Source organism: Pseudophryne corroboree, chromosome 6, assembly GCF_028390025.1.
Source record: "Pseudophryne corroboree isolate aPseCor3 chromosome 6, aPseCor3.hap2, whole genome shotgun sequence".
Lineage (NCBI taxonomy): Eukaryota > Metazoa > Chordata > Amphibia > Anura > Myobatrachidae > Pseudophryne > Pseudophryne corroboree.
In genome coordinates, this window is record NC_086449.1 from 518,544,744 (window position 1) to 518,562,611 (window position 17,868).

Below are 17,868 nucleotides of genomic sequence, written 5' to 3' on the forward strand. Positions count from 1 at the left end.
GACACAGCCGTACCGACACACCGCACACACACAGGGAATGCTCTGACAGAGGACAGGACCCCACAAAAAGCCCTTTGGGGAGACAGAGAGAGAGTATGCCAGCACACACCAGAGCGCTATATAATACAGGGACTAACTGAATTATATCCCCTTATAACTGCTATAAATTATATACTGCGCCTAAATTTAGTGCCCCCCCCTCTCTTTTTTACCCTTCTGTAGTGCAGACTGCAGGGGAGAGCCAGGGAGCTTCCTTCCAGCGGAGCTGTGAGGGAGAAATGGCGCCAGTGTGCTGAGGGAGATAGCTCCGCCCCTTTTTTGGCTGACTTTTCTCCCGCTTTTTTATGGAATCTGGCAGGGGTATTTATCACATATATAGCCTCTGGGGCTATATATTGTGATTATTTTGTCAGCCAAGGTCTAATTATTGCTGCTCAGGGCGCCCCCCCCAGCGCCCTGCACCCATCAGTGACCGGAGTGTGAGGTGTACAAGAGGAGCAATGGCGCACAGCTGCAGTGCTGTGCGCTACCTTGGTGAAGACTGAAGTCTTCTGCCGCCGATTTTTCCGGACCTCTTCTAGCTTCTGGCTCTGTAAGGGGGACTGCGGCGCGGCTCCGGGAACGAACACCAAGGACGGGTCCTGCGGTCGATCCCTCTGGAGCTAATGGTGTCCAGTAGCCTAAGAAGCCCAAGCTAGCTGCAAGCAGGTAGGTTCGCTTCTTCTCCCCTTAGTCCCTCGTTGCAGTGAGCCTGTTGCCAGCAGGTCTCACTGTAAAGTAAAAAACCTAAAATATACTTTCTTTCTAGGAGCTCAGGAGAGCCCCTAGTGTGCATCCAGCTCGGCCGGGCACAGAAATCTAACTGAGGTCTGGAGGAGGGGCATAGAGGGAGGAGGCAGTGCACACCAGATAGTACCTAATCTTTCTTTTAGAGTGCCCAGTCTCCTGCGGAGCCCGTCTATTCCCCATGGTCCTTACGGAGTTCCCAGCATCCACTAGGACGTCAGAGAAATGTATTACTACATAACACCTAAAGTGCTGCTCAAGAAGTCATGTACAATCAGCCAACTACAGAATACCCTGCCACACTGTTCCTACACTTTCCAAACCTGTGGTCTAAACTCTATTATTTTTTTATTTAAAATACGCACTTAAAGCAAATTGCTGGGACACAATATATTTTATAGAATAGACTTTCATAAATAAACATTTTGCAGAAAGTGTGATCCCAGAGCATGTGTTCATAAAAATAAATAAAAATGACTGCTTGGCATTCCCCCTTTCTCCATTCTTGCTTACTTTGGTCCTCCACATTCAACGGCAGATGCTTTCACAAACCGAACAGGCTGCAGACCAGCGGGCTCAATACTCAAAGTGTTATTTTCAACAGCTTCCAAGACCGCTGCAGCCAACTACAAAATGAGAAAAGTGTTATTGTTCACTACTTCTTATATAGCTACTTTTATTTCAGTATTTGTATGTATTTACACAGGGACTTGTCAGCAGAAACAAACATGTATTATAACGAAATACTATATATATTGCAAAGTAATGATTCTTTTATAGTTTTCTACTCTACTTGGAAAACAGGCCATATTCCGTGTAAAACCCAGTGAGATGACTATGATGTAAGCAGGATGGGAGTGCAGGTAGGAGATTGGAGAGAAGAGTGAATAAAGAGACCTAATAACTGCATTCGGTACAGTGTATTCTGGATACATGTGAAACTGCAACTAGATCACACTAGATATAATATTAAGACGCTTATACACTTTGGATTCAGACTACCAATCGGAGCATTTTTGGCAACACTAAATGTTCCGCACAAGCTGCAGCTGTTCATTACTGGTTACACATGTGTGGCTATAATAATTTATACAAAGAGCTAAGCGCACTGATCCGTCATGTTTAGGCTCCTTTAGTGTGCAAGGAGTCTGCTAGGACCCTCCCCTCATTCTAATAATTCTGCCATGTAAAACTGAACACACTTGAACGACCTGTGCTAATCTATGTTATGTGCATGAACCTCTCTTTAGCTACATTAATACAATTCCCTGGAATAAGACTGAGCTGCATTGGGATGTGTAAATAAAGGGATTCACCTGGTAGACGTCAAGAACTTGCTACTGCAACACACCCATGCAAACAGGTAATACAAAAATGTGTGTCCACAGGTACAAGATAACCATTTCCTATCAAGCATATAGGGGGGTACTCACGGAGCGATATTCTAAGCAATCTGACTAGATTGCTTAGAATATCAGCATGATCGCTGCGTGTGTAGCCCCCTCAGCGATAGCGATGCGCGGCCCCGCACATCGCTATCGCTGCTGCTAGATTGGCCTGCATGCAGGCCAATCTAGCGGGTCGCTCACTTCACCCGCTGGGTGAAGTGAGCGGCGCCCCCGTCTCCCCCCGCACGCTCAGCACAGATCGCGCTGTGCTGAACGGCAGGAGAGATGTGTGCTGAGCGGTTTGCTCAGCACACATCTCTCCTTAATCGGCCCGTGGGTACTGGGCTTATGGATGATGAAGTAAGAGTTCAAAAGAACACAATAATTGCAAGAGGAATTATTTACCTCATTCTTTGGAAATGTTAAACAGGGACAGATGTCCTCCTGATAAATTCTTTTTAAAAACAAGCAAGTCCTGTCCATCAATGGCTCCTCTTTCCAAGCTTTGAATTCATTGTAAAGTGATAAGTCCGCCTAAAAGGTGGAAGTAACACATACATATGATAAATAACACATCTTTCTAAAACAATATACGTTGGAAGTCATCTAATTTTAGAACATTTCTCAGTACCTAATAACAATGATCTTACAAAATCGGACTGACAGCTGGCCAAGCTCCAAAACTCTCCTAATCAAACAAGTTATAGCAGTGACATCACTAGTGTTCTGTTATCATTTAAGCTTTATGACAACAATTAATTGTTGATTGCTACGGGAGCGTTACGTGCATCCCCTGCGGGGTAGGCCGGACGGAGGGGGAAAGATCCCAGAACCGAGGGAGACTAGCTCTCGCTGCGGGATTCGGCACACAAGAGGCACCTGTAGCTTAATAATCTCCTATCTTACTAGCACTGTGAGTTCCATCGTCAACCTCAGTGGGGCTTACTCCAAATAGGATTTTAATTACCTACCGGTAGATCCTTATCTCGTAGTCCATAAGGGATATTGGGGAAACTTAGTACGATGGGGTATAGACGAGGTCCAAAGGAGCAGGTGCACTTTACATTTCTTCACTGGGTGTGCTGGCTCCTCCCCTCTATGCCCCCTTCCACAGGCAGTCATAGGTAAAACAGTGCCCGGAGGAGAAAGGACATATTTGAGAGAAGGAACATAACAATAAGTGGTGAGATTTACACACCAGCACACCACGAACATAAAACAACCAGCAATGGCTGGAAACAACAAACAGCAACAGCTGAACAGGTAAACATACAAGAGAACCTGCAGAAAAGTCAACGCACTGAGGCGGGTGTCCAATATCCCTTATGGACTACGAGAAAAGGATTTACCGGTAGGTAATTAAAATTCTATTTTATCTAGCATTCATAAGGGATATTAGGGAGACTTAATACGATGGGGACGTCTCAAAGCTTCCAGAATGGGCGGGAATGTGCAGAGACTTCTGCAGCACCGCCTGCCCAAACTGGGTATCCTCTTTGGCCAGGGTATCAAATTTGTAGAAATTTACAAAAGTGTTCTTCCCCAACCAGGTAGCAGCTCGGCATAGTTGCAAGGCTGAGACTCCATGGCAGCCGCCCAGGAAGGGCCCACCGATCTTGTAGAGAGGTCGGAGACTTAGGAACAGGTAAGGCTGCCGACACATACTGTAGGCCTGCTGGATAGTAAGTCTAAGCCAACGAGCAAAGGACTTCTTTGAAGCAGGACAACCCTTTCTGTGCATCATAGAGCACGAACAAGGAATCCGTCTTTCTGGTCTGAGCCGTTCGCTTAACATAGATCTTCACAGCTCGCACAGCATCCAATGCCTCCGGAGGAGCAGAAGTGCCAGAACCACAATAGGTTGATTAGAGTGGAATGTAGGGACAACCTTCGGCAGAAACTGCTGCCTAGTCCTGAGCTCCGCTCTGTTCTCGTAAAAGACCAGGTAGGGACTTTTACACGATAAGGCCCTCAATTCTGAGACACGTCTAGCAGAAGCCAGGGCCAGTAACATCACCGTATTTTATGTGAGGTACTTGTCTTCTACAGTCATCAAAGGTTAAAAACCAGGAGGACTGTAGAAATTCCAACACTACATTCAAATCACAGGGTGCCGTGGGGCGCAACAAAAGGAGGTTGAAAGTGAAGTACTCCTTGCAAGAAGGTCTGCACTTCTGGCAATACTGCCAATTTCTTCAGGAAGAAAATTGAGAGGGACGAAGTCTGGACCTTAATGGAACCCAGGTGTAAACCCTTATCCACACCAGCTGGCAGGAAACGGAGGAAACGTCCCAAGTGGAACTCCGCAGGCGGATCCGAGCGTTCCTCGCACCAAGAGCACTGTGGGGAAGGATTTGGGGGGGGGGGGGGGAGCAGATATAACATGTGCAGAGAGAGTTACATTTGGGTGTACTTGGGTGTATTTACCCTGCACAGAAACAATATAACCCACCCAAATCTAACGCTCTCTGCAAATGTTGTATCTGCTCCACTTGCAGTACACATGGTTTTGCCCAACTGCTAACAAATGTGCTGCTGCAATCAACTCTGAATTACCCCCATATATCCACCAGATATGATGATAGTGTTTTGACGTCACAGGTTTCCTGGCCTGAACCATCTTAGCAATGACTCTTTTGGAAAGGCCCTTCTTAGCTAGGATGTTCCGCTCAACCTCCATGCCATCAAACGAAGTCGCCATAAGTCCGGGTAGACGAACGTCCTTGTTGAAGATCTCTTCTTAGTGGTAGAGGTCAAGGGCCTTTGACGGACATGTCCATAAAATCCGCATACCAAGCCCTCCGAGGCCATACCAAGGCAATCAGAATTGCCTGGACTCCTTGATTTCTGAGCACCCCTGGGAACAACGGAATCGGAGGAAACAGGTAGACCAGCCCGTAAGGCCAAGGCGACGTCAGTGCATCCATTGCCCTCGCATGAGAGTCCCTGGTTCGTGAGCAATACCAGTGAAGCTTCTTGTTGAGTCGAGAAGCCATCATGTCTATTTGTGGGCAGCCCCACCAATCGATGATCTGCTGAAAACACCCCTGGGTGGAGATCGTGAGAACTCAGGAAGTCCGCTTTCCAGTTGCTCTTGCATTTCTTTCTGCCCAGAGGAGTATCTTTGACACCTCCCACCTCTCGCATGCAGGCCCTGCTTTTTGTCCCTCCTTGCCGATTGATGTACGCCACTGCTGTGGCATTGTCCGACTGTACCTAGATCGCGTGATCCTTGAGTAGAGTAGAGGAGAGGCCTGAAGCAGAGCATTGTAGATCGCCCGAAGTTTCAGAATGTTGATTGGAAGGAGGGCTTCGTGGGCTGACCATCTGCCCTGGAACTAAGCCCCCATCCTCTCAAAATCGCATCAGGGAAAATGACATTAGGCTTGTTTTGTGTAAAGCAAAAACGACTGCTGTGATGCAGTTTCCTCTAGAGGGAGTCTTAACACGTCCCGTACAGCCAGAATGAGGGGTTCAATACACTGAGCAGAAGTGGAATCCCCACTAATGGGATCTAAGTCCTACCCATCCTTCTGTACATCTTCATCTGAATCAGAGAGTAGGGCAGGTAAACCACGCTTTTGTGGTCCTGAGTGAGAGAGGTGGGGCTGTGTGACATCTGCCCTGGCAGCTAAGTCTGCAACAGCCTGTTATAGTAGCTGAGTTTTTTGAACATTAGCAGTGAGTTGTGATGACATATCAGACATCATATTTTTAAGGGAGCCTATCCAGGAAAGCTCTTGACCCTGTCGAAGTCAAAAATATTACATAGAGAAAACATACAAACTCCAAACAGATGAGTCTCTGCGTGCAAATACGCACAGCGTGCACAGCAATAGCTGGTAGCATACGCATTTACACAGACATGCCACAAAGATATATTCAACACATATTACATACAGCACATAAATTAAACATGTCAAGCACCAGACATTATAAGGTTTAAATTATATAATGGCGTATAACATCATGTATGTGATGTGTATTGTTGGAGCGGAACAAGATAAACATGTCATGCTTGGTGTCAAAATAATCAGAGGAATGTGTAGATTAATTTGATACCGGTGGTTAGATTCTAGCACATTGCAATGAGTAGTTATGATTGAATGTTGGAATATAAAGCCACAATTCTGAAGTGAACAAAAGGATTTCCGGAAGACACATGGGCCAGCAACCTAGTACAAAAGCCCTCACACTGACCAATGACTCATCATGAATGAGAAAGTTCCCTCCCCTGGACCAATAACAGAAGACATGTACTCCCCCAACATACATAGTGTATAGCTGATCCCAGAGACAAGAAGGTGTGTTTTGCTGTGAGATGGAGCATAGTGAGCATGGGACAGGGAAATGGAAATTGTATTGCTGGCTGTAATGGATTTGTTTGTATCTATCTGCTTCCTGTGCAATTGTAACATTATAACTGAATGATATATACTGTACATGTGATATATTGTATACATATCCTTTTAATATCAAATATATACATCAATGAGCTTTGGAACTCATAAATGTGTGCATGTACTTGTTTTTTCTTAAGGGATGTAGTGTTTGCGACGTACAGCACACTTTTATCGTATATGGTAATAAGATGCGCCTTGCATCCGCAACAAATATTAGTGCTGGCATTTTAAATATTTATTAGAAAATAATCTGACTCTTACAACCCTCTCCCCCAGCCCCCTCACTGAGTTGTGAAGATTGGCTGCATTGTTCACATGATACAGAATCAGATGATAAGGGAGAGAATCTGGTGTGGCATACACTGCATAGTTTGTGTTTACCCATGTTCACAGGAAAGCACAATCACATACACAGAAGTAATAACTAACAAGCCTGCCCCTTACTGTATGTGAGAGGGCAGTAAGAGGGAGCTAGAGAACCAGCACACACCAGTTACACAGCCCCAGTGAGGCTGTAAGCTGTTATATCACAGTGAAACACCTATGATTACTGTCCTTTATAGGACACAGATTGTGCACAATAGCGGCTCTCCCCCTTTGCTACACCCTGTACCAGTTTCCAGCATTTTCTGAGTGTCAGGAGTAGCTGTGTGTGCCTGCTGCTGCTGTAAGCAGAGGAAGGCGCCAAAATACCACTGGTCCCACTCTGAGGTAGCTCCGCCCCCCTCCCCCCTACCCAATGGCACCGGAGCTACAGTGTTCTTTATATTGGCAGAGACTCCCAATTAGTTTAAAAACATCACACATGTACTAGTTTAAGACACCGCTAGCCAGTGTACACAGGGGGCTACAGCGGGTCCACCCCAGGAGGGTTCCGTATGCCTCCCCTGCATGTCAGCCACGCTCTGAACGGGGGGGACCCCCCTAGCAGGACCCCCGGTTTGTACTCACCACTGTCTTCAACTTCAGGCTATTGTTAGGGGTGTGCAGCGTGCTGCGATTGCGACAGCTAAGGCAAAGTGCCACGCTGCACGTACAACCTCTCAGGACGGTGGTCCTACAGCGGGGAAGTGGCTGCAGGACACACACACACACACACACACCTTAACTCCCACGGCGCAGGTTTGCTGTTCCCCAAACAGCATACCGAAAATAATAAAAGTTTAAAATAAATTGAAGAAAACTCTCTGGAGCTGCAGAGATGTGCATCCTCCCCTGAGCACACTTTTTTCTAAACTGCCTGTGAGAGGGGGCATAGAGGGGAGGAGCCAGCACACCCAGTTGAAGAAATTTAAAGTGCACTGGATCCTTTGGACCAGTCTATACCCCACCGTACTAATCTGTCCCCAATATCCCTTATGGATGCTAGAAAAATTTAGAATACAGAACAAGTTGCAGTGGTTACAGTACACCAAGGTGTGAGAACACAGGATCTCTGGACAGCTACATTTTGTGGTTAGATGTCATTTACCAGTGTTGAACATATCTTGGGCAACGCTCAGACAGAAAAGGTCGTTAATAGTGATGTTTTTAAAGTCAGAAATTAAAATGTATTCACCTCTTTACATTTCTTCACAAGTGGCTGCATTACAGTCAGGTCATGAGTGCCACCACCCATAGCACTGCTTGTGCTTTTGTTCCGTGCATGGCCTTTCTTGAACGGGGTCTTCCCACCTGGCTGCAGTTCTTTTGTGGGAGAGGTTGGGGAGGTAGATAGAAGAGCCTTAAGAGCTGCAACCTCTGCTTGGAGTACATCAATCTATAATGAAACAGATGAATATGATGACATATTGTCTCCTTAACCAAAAAGAAAACACATGCAAACCTCAAATATCATTATTTTTACCAAGGCCATTTTTTATATTTTTGCTTTTACATTAAAAGGCCAGTTCCACTTTTGTGGATGTTTCTATATGCGGGGTTTAGAGCACAAAAACAAAGCACTGCAAATATAACTACCATCCTACCTGCAACTGTTTCCTACACACAATATAGCAGTGGTTATAAGCACTTACCTGTCCTATAATTCCTGCCAGTTTCAGTTAGTTGACCATATAGTCTGCGAGAAGCTCTCTGTATGATATCAACAGGTTTGAACAGAGCATTACAAATAAATGGCAGGAGTTTTGGGGTATGTGACGGATTGCTCACAACTAAGTTCAGCAGTACGGCAATGATGACTGTAATGGCGAGGAGCCAGTCTCACTGAGGCTGTGGGGTTAGGGATTCCAGGTAACTGCCACTACCACAGCCACAGTGTGAACCATACTAAGTGTGAAATTTCTGTTGCAAGTCCCCTACTGTCTGTCCTGCTACTTGGGGGCTGCAAAGAAAACTTTATGCAGCTCAAGATCCACTGATTGTACATCACTGGTTTCAATAAATAAAGACTTGACCCTTAAATGTTATTATTTTTAACTTTTTCCAGAGCATCAGTCAACATACAATGCTAGGTGCGATATTAAGAGGGAATTACTAAATACTGGAAAGGGGTAGTGACCCACAGTTTCTAAGTTACCTTTACTGAATGCACTTTTACCGAAGGCCTCAGCGTTTATCTTTATTGTCATACGTGCATGACTTATAGCCCCTACACATTGGCCGATTACCCTCCGAGGTGCCCGACGGCTGATACTGCCAACGGGCGCCCTGGTGGAAGGGTGGGGCGGGGAGGGAGGGGGTAACGAGGGGAGTGAAGTTTATTTACTCCTCCCACCTGGCCCCATAGCCCTGCATGCTAATATGGACGAGATTGTCCAAATTGGTATGCATGTATAAACAACCCGGCACCAACGATGAACGAGTGCGGAGCAGCGCATCATTCATCGTTGGTGCATACACAGTGAAAGATATGTACGATATGTCATTCATTAATGAATGAGATCGTTCATATCTTTCAGTGTAATCGCCCAGTGTGTAGGGCCAATTAGATTTTGCTCATGTGAAGGTGGATAACCTGATGTGACCCTGTCCATGGTGGCTATGGCTTGAGCAGGAGTGACATGAGTGGAGCATCTGTACTTATGGATGTCCTTGCTGAATGTGCCGAATCTGTGATTTGCAACACATTGGTGCTCCCTACTAGGCTTTGAATGGGGTGTACAATGTTATACAGACGCTTGGGATCCTGGCGCCAAGATCCCGAGCACAGGAATGCCGGCAGCGGGGCAAGCGCGAAAGAGCCCCTTGCGGACTTGCCACGCTGTGGGCACGGTGGTGTATATTTTTTCTCCCTCCGGGGGTGTTGTGGACACCCCTAGAGGGAGAATAGTTGTCGGTATGCCGGCTGCCAGGATCCCGGCGTCGGCATGCTGAGTGCCGGGATCCCGACAGCCGGCATTTCGAATGCCTCCCCTTTGAATGTGTGTGCAGATTGGGCCAGTACTATCATTTGTCATATATACGTTTCTTCATATACCTTTCCTTGTGCTTCTTTAAGCTGTTTCTCTGCTGTGGCTTGCTTTACATTTGCCTCTCGTACCATTTTGTGTGCTTCCTGGAACAAAGAAAAAGTTACTGATTACATGTCATGAACACCTTTAATTGCGCCCATCTCTGAATCGCCCCCACTGTTCTGAATTGCGAGTTCCTTAGTACTTTGCCAATGCTGATATACCAGACTGTCAGATCCTGCAGTTTTCTGTAAACCTGTATTCAGTTTTGCGAGAACGGCATATACCCTTTAGTGTATGGCTGCAGATTTCACCTAGTTTACTATAAGGATTTACTCCTGCTAGCACCGCAGACTGTTGTGTTTTTTGCTGGATCCAATATTACGTTTAGTGATTATGCCTGTACAGTGTAGTACTGTAAGTGCAAGACCTTTCTGCTAAACCTTCCTAAAGAAAGTGCAGTGCTGGAAGCATCCTGTTCCTTTATCAAATTAGATTTTCACCAACATACAAATGTATGTAATCTTTTGAAAACACTTTCTTATCTGTACTAATACTTCAATAACTTTGGCATACATTTATTATCCAGTAATGACTGCTGACTTTCTATACCAGAGGTTCTCAAACGCGGTCCTCAAGGCACGCCAACAGTCCAGATTTTAAGTTTATCCATGCTTGGACGCTGGTGACTTAATTAGTACTTGATTTAACCATCTGTACTGAGCCATGAATATACCTAACACCTGGACCATTGGGTGACTTGAAGACCGCATTTGAGAACCTCTATTCTATACCATCAAAAAGTGATTCTCTAGCTTTGGATTCAAAACTAGTCCTTGATGATGAATGTCTTTCTGAAGAGGTAGATGCTACTGTTCTCTCGGATTACTTTTGGTACAGAAATCCATGACATGCAGGTCCAAAATGAAAGCATTGCTATCGTATCTTTTGCTTCCCCTTATTAGTATTAATGCAAAACTTAGGGCCTCCTCTGGTCATTCTATATCCCTTTAATTGAGTGACAACTTTTTCCCATCATATCTGCCGATTGGGATTTAACCCATATGTCGTGGGTGTCGTGCAGTCTGCACAAGATAAACAGCTAGGCAATGGGATTGAGTTCTGCATAGAGAACACAATGATTTACCTTGGCTTTGTGACTAATGAATGTTCAGAGCCCCCAAAAAACTATCCTGATAACACAGTAGGAGTTTAATGGTGTGACTTCAGAAGTACTGCCTAGTCTTAATTTTCCTTCCCCAACAGTGTAATCTAAGAAGAAGGACAATACTTGTACTTAAGGAAACTAGTCATCTGCTGGCATTTAATCTTCCTTGAAATGTGTACAGCAGACTGAACCAAGCCTAGTCCAGGGCAAGTTCTGGTAAATGCCTTTGTAGGAGGTAAATGTGAACCCCAGACTGCATCTAGACAATCTGCCATGTCCTCAAATATGAGCCTCATTTACCTTCCGTTAGGCTTGCAAGAGCAATAATAGAAACATTAAATGCTTCCTAGGAAGGACGAGACCTGGGGGTAGAGGGATCAATCTTCTATGGCTTTACCACTGTGACCTCCAGCCAACACTGGGCCTATGAGCGGGACAAATATACAAGCTACTGTGGTAGGCTAAATCAACCTGGATGCTGGAAGCACTGGTGCAGGAACTTAGAAATGAATAGACATAATCAGCGCACTGAATTTATGTTAACCCAGCCCACATGCAGGCAACATCAAATGTGCACCCCAGTTGAGATTCCAGAGGTTGCCTGCTGTAAATTTGCCCTCCTGCAGGTGCCTCTCATACTGTGTTGGGCACTGTTGATGGAAGTACACGACTTGCTATAACGTGATGGACAATGTTGAATCAATGTGTTTTATATGGCTAGTAATTAACTAGGCACTGCTGTATATTTGGATTACATCATCTAATAATTTGGGCAATTATACATTACTGTTCCCAAGATCCAGAGAAATGTATACCTGACTGCTATAAAAAACAACAACTCAGTAATCTTGATAAAATATAACAAAATATCATGCAAGTTAAAATACAGATGTGTCAGTCGTTAGCTTACCCACAAATGGGTCGCGATTGTGACTAGCTGCGCCCATGTGCAACCTGTCCGCGGGAGCGTACGCACCCATGCAATCCTATGCATCACAGTGTGGGAACTGTAATCACGGTAAACAACCCAAGACTATTAACAGCCGATGAGCGAGGCTCATCTGTAATTATATATATATATATATATATATATACACATACACACACACATATATATACAGTATATATTAAATTTGAGACATACTGTTTATATTGTTCACATAAAGATATTATAGGTTTTTAGACAATGTATTACATCCAATTCAATAAAGGCCAACAACAGAGCTATTGGGTACGTATAGGTAAGTTCATAACCTTTATGGCACTTAGAAAAGCTTGGATTAATTTAAAATGTGTATTAAACCAATATTTATATAGCTGCCAATTAACTTTATATTTTGTTTTTTCAACATAAATGTCTGATTTATACTCAGGAGATTACTGTCCATTTTGGCTTGTGAGGACAATATAAGCAGGTGGCCCTGGTTCTTCTACCAGTGTGCAGCAAATTGAGATTTCTATACCGAGTGCATAGTTGTATATAACAAATCTTATTGATTAAAAAAAAAATTCTATTTAAAGATTTATGGCTTTTGAACTAATCTAAGCAACACATTTCTAAACCCAATTGCCAAATTTGCCCACGAAGCTTACTTTGGGCAAACCGATTTCGTCCACTGGAAAGTGCTCATCTTTTCCAGTAATTATACTTACCTCAAACAAACTGGCTGTCAGCTCCTCCAGCTCCTGTCCCAACTGGTCCCGTACTTTGGAAAGCCTTTCACATTCTTCATCTTTCAATTTAAGCTCCTAGAAATAAACACATGATATGAGACAAGGCTAAGAATTCTGCTTAAACCCCCTCTCACTGTAGACTTGGTGCGAGAAGACGACGAAGACTAATAATATGATTATATTATTATTTTTATTATTCTTATATGTCGCAGTTTACCCCTCCCCCGTCACTACCCACCGCCCAGGCAAGCTCATGCGTACAAGACGTCTATGTTCACTTAGGTATTAAAGCTAAGTCATTCAGCACTCAACTGGCACGGGTGCCTGGGTAATCACACAAAGGAGAACTGGCCACAGAGGGATGGGGGGTACCATAGGCACATTGTGACACGTCACTGGGAGGGTAGTGCAACTGGATCTGGGGGTGCATTAAGCCACTGAGATCTATTACCATTAAGTGGTGGTAATTTTACAATGAAGACCTATGAACACCACGGAGTGCAGCATACCCCCATTCTGAGGGCAATTTGGTAAAAAAAAATAATAATAATAATAATAATAATTAAGTGGTTAAGATGTATACATAGATGTTTGTACAGGTGTGATGATGATGTTGTGTAGCACAACAGATAATGTAATTAGTTGGGTGCCCGACTCCTACATTTCTTGGGGTACAAGAACATTAAAATAGGTGTTGAACTGCTTTTAATTTGTTCATCCCAACTATTGTACATAGAATTGCACTTTACAGGCACAAAGTAGCATATCCTCTTCACATACGGGTGTGGCATAGAAGGTCGACATTCATAAAATAATGACGCTGCTGAAATGATATGTTATAATGTCAACAAACTTGTTCCGTGTGTCCCAACAGTCACTTACTTGTTCCTGAAAATGTCAATATTATAAATGTTGACCCAATGGAGCATCCCTTTTAAAATCACATGCAGATTTACAGCTTCCCTTGGAACTTTACTTCTGAAGCTACACCACCCCACAGTGACCCTCCCCGCTCCCCCTCATTGGCTGCTGGGGGCTCTTTAGATCAAGGCATTTTTCCTCCCCGTCTTCCTCTGCAGCTCTACAAACAACTGGCTCTTACTACACTTCCAGGGAGTCTCATGTCCCTATTCCCCTCTCTTTCTATTAATTTGATGGGCAAATGTGTCAGCAATGTCCCTGCCCTTCTCCCTCCACCCTGGTAAGTGCAAGAGCTGAGATGGCTCCTCCTCCCAGCTGTCATATACTGACCACACCCTCACTGGTGATCCTTGCATGCTAGGGGGCGTGGCTTCCTGCTCTCTGAAGAGGGCGTTACACTGCATTTAATTTCCATTAAATTATGTAAATGCATACTTACCTACTTTTAATATCTCGTCTCTGGGAGAAGCCTGGAGAGAAGACGCTGCAGTGAACTTCGGGGGGCGGGGCTGTGACATCAAGCCCCACCCTTCACGCTTACATCAAGAAAACGCTGCTATTTGAGGGTCTGCTGGAAGGGGCGGGGATAAAATTATGTGAATGTGTCATTTTAGCCCCTCCCCCACCTCACAGACCCGCGAATACTGGAATTTACGTAAACTATCTCTCCCATCTTCCGGGGGCGCGGGGAAGAGCAGGCAGATCTCCCACATCCTGCCTGCACACTAGTGAAGCGGGCAGGATGGGAGAGATACTCGTGAGCCTCCCGCAACTTCCGGGATAGTAGGTTAAGCATGTGTAAATGCTATGTAAGGGGGCAATATATCACTTCATATGAGGCAAATTTCTATATCACGGTTTTTTTAACATGGCCCTCCAGCTATCACATCCCAGTATGTCCTGCCATTGTTTTGCTATAAGGCCATGTTAAAACGGAGGCAGGTCATGCTGGGAAGTATGGTTCCACAATAGTTGGAGGGCTGCATATTGAAAACCCCTGTTCTAGATCCTTCACAATGACTTTTATTCTAAGGAGTCAATCCTATTAGCCGCAATTATATCACGGGAGCGGACGCACTTTACGGCGGTCCAAACTCGCTCAAAGGGGCAGTGAACAATTTTGTGCAAATTCAGGCAGAATCCAGGGTACGAGATGGGGTGCTGTTGCCGTCATTTAAACACAGCGGCAACGGCACCTTACACTCTTCGCGGCTAATACTTATGAAACTATTATGAGGATTCAATACTCAGCAATATGCTGCCGGATAGCACCGCAAGGTCCTGTTTCGCACATTACTTGCTCAGTACAGTAAGCAATCTGCTCTCACTTTCCTGCGCACTTCTACAGGGTGTCAGAATAAAAATAAGATTTTAAACCTACCGGTAAATCTTTTTCTCGTAGTCCGTAGAGGATGCTGGGGACTCCGTAAGGACCATGGGGATAGACGGGCTCCGCAGGAGACATGGGCACTTTAAGAAAGACTTTAGATCTGGTGTGCACTGGCTCCTCCCTCTATGCCCCTCCGCCAGACCTCAGTTAGAGAAACTGTGCCCAGAGGAGACGGACAGTACGAGGAAAGGATTTTTGTTACTCCAAGGGCAAGATTCATACCAGCCCACACCATTCACACCGTATAACTTGTGATATACTAACCAGTTAACAGTATGAAAAACAACATTGCATCAGTCCGAGACCGATGAAACTATAACGTAACCCTTTAGTAAGCAAAACTATATACAAGTCTTGCAGAAGTAGTCCGCACTTGGGACGGGCGCCCAGCATCCTTTACGGACTACGAGAAAAAGATTTACCGGTAGGTTTAAAATCTTATTTTCTCTTACGTCCTAGAGGATGCTGGGGACTCCGTAAGGACCATGGGGATTATACCAAAGCTCCCAAAGGGGCGGGAGAGTGCGGATAACTCTGCAGCACCGATTGAGCAAACAGGAGGTCCTCCTCAGCCAGGGTATCAAACTTATAAAATTTTGCAAAGGTGTTTGAACCCGACCAAGTAGCAGCTCGGCACAGCTGTAGTGCAGAGACCCCTAGGGCAGCCGCCCAAGAAGATCCCACCTTCCTAGTGGAATGGGCCTTGACCGATTTTGTTATCGGCAATCCAGCTGTAGAATGAGCCTGCTGAATCGTGTTACAGATCCAGCGAGCAATAGTCTGCTTTGAAGCAGGAGCGCCAACCTTGTTGGCTGCATACAGGACAAACAGTGATTCTGTTTTTCTGACTCTAGCCGTTTTGGCCACGTAAATTTCCAAAGCCCTGACCACATCAAGGGACTCTGAATCCTCCAAGTCTCGCGTAGCCACAGGCACCACAATAGGTTGGTTCATATGAAAAGATAACACCACCTTAGGCAAAAATTGAGGACGGGTCCGCAATTCCGCTCTATCCATATGGAAAACCAGATACGGGCTTTTATGAGACAAAGCCGCCAATTCCAACACTTGCCTAGCCGAAGCCAAGGCTAACAACATGACCACCTTCCACGTGAGATATTTTAACTCCACCGTTTTAAGTGGTTCAAACCAGTGCAACTTAAGGCAACTCAACACCACGTTAAGGTCCCAAGGCGCCACCGGAGGTACAAAAGGAGGCTGAATATGCAGCACTCCCTTCACAAAAGTCTGGACTTCTGGGAGAGAAGACAATTCTTTTTGAAAGAAAATGGATAAGGCCAAAATCTGAACCTTAATGGAGCCTAATTTTAGGCCCAAATTCACTCCAGTTTGTAGGAAGTGAAGGAAACGGCCCAGATGGAATTCTTCCGTAGGAGCATTCCTGGCATCACATCAAGAAACATATTTTCGCCATATACGGTGATAATGTTTAGCTGTCACGTCCTTCCTAGCCTTTATCAGAGTAGGAAAGACCTCATCCGGAATGCCCTTTTCCGCTAGGATCCGGCGTTCAACCGCCATGCCGTCAAACGCAGTCGCGGTAAGTCTTGGAACAGAAAGGGCCCCTGTTGTAACAGGTCCTCTCTGAGAGGAAGAGGCCACGGATCTTCTGTGAGCATTTCCTGCAGATCCGGATACCAGGCCCTTCGCGGCATATCTGGAACAATGAGAATGGTCTGTACTCCTTTTTTTCTTATTATTCTCAACACCTTTGGGATGAGAGGAAGAGGAGAAAATACATAGACCGACTGGAACACCCACGGTGTCACTAGGGCGTCCACAGCTACTACCTGAGGGTCTCTTGACCTGGCGCAATACCTCTGTAGTTTTTTGTTGAGGCGGGACGCCATCATGTCTATCTGGGGCAGTCCCCACTGACTTGCAATCTGTGCAAAGACTTCCTGATGAAGTCCCCACTCTCCTGGATGCAGGTCGTGCCTGCTTAGGAAGTCTGCTTCCCAGTTGTCCACTCCCAGAATGAACACTGCTGACAGTGCGCTTACATGATTTTCTGCCCAGCGCAGAATCCTGGCGGCTTCCGCCATCGCCACTCTGCTCCTTGTGCCGCCTTGGCGGTTTACATGAGCCACCGCGGTGATGTTGTCTGACTGAATCAGAACTGGTAGGTCGCGAAGTAAGGTCTCCGCTTGACGAAGGGCGTTGTATATGGCCCTCAGCTCCAGGACGTTGATGTGAAGACAAGCCTCTTGCCTTGTCCAAAGCCCTTGGAAGTTTCTTCCCTGTGTGACTGCTCCCCAACCTCGGAGGCTCGCGTCCGTGGTCACCAGAACCCAGTCCTGAATGCCGAACCTGCGGCCCTCTAGAAGATGAGCACTCTGTAGCCACCACAGGAGAGATACCCTGGCCCTGGGGGACAGGGCGATCAACTGATGAATTTGTAGATGAGACCCGGACCACTTGTCCAGTAGGTCCCATTGGAAGGTCCTCACATGGAACCTGCCGAAGGGAATGGCCTCGTACGATGCCACCATCTTTCCCAGGACTCGAGTGCAGTGATGCACTGACAACCTTTTTTGGCTTCAATAGGTTCCTGACCAGGGTCATGAGTTCCTGAGCCTTTTCTACCGGAAGATAAACCCTTTTCTGGTCCGTATCCAGAATCATGCCCAAGAAGGTCAGACGAGTCGTAAGAACCAGCTGTGACTTCGAGATATTGAGAATCCAGCTGTGTTGCTGTAACACTTTCGGTGAAAGTGATACGCTG

The 17,868-nt window shown here is 45.6% G+C and overlaps 1 protein-coding gene across 5 annotated transcripts in view; it reads right to left on the reverse strand.

Annotated features, from left to right (window-relative positions):
• Positions 1–17,868, reverse strand: part of RAB3IP (RAB3A interacting protein) — a 198,107-nt gene that overhangs the window by 68,371 nt on the left and 111,868 nt on the right. For all 5 annotated transcript variants that reach the window (XM_063927478.1, XM_063927480.1, XM_063927481.1 and 2 more), the window contains exons 4-8: positions 12,791–12,886; positions 9,996–10,073; positions 8,136–8,336; positions 2,580–2,708; positions 1,300–1,412 (exon numbers count right to left, since the gene is read on the reverse strand). In XM_063927478.1, the coding sequence (XP_063783548.1) occupies positions 1,300–1,412; positions 2,580–2,708; positions 8,136–8,336; positions 9,996–10,073; positions 12,791–12,886 (617 nt within the window). The remainder of the gene's footprint in view (positions 1–1,299; positions 1,413–2,579; positions 2,709–8,135; positions 8,337–9,995; positions 10,074–12,790; positions 12,887–17,868) is intronic.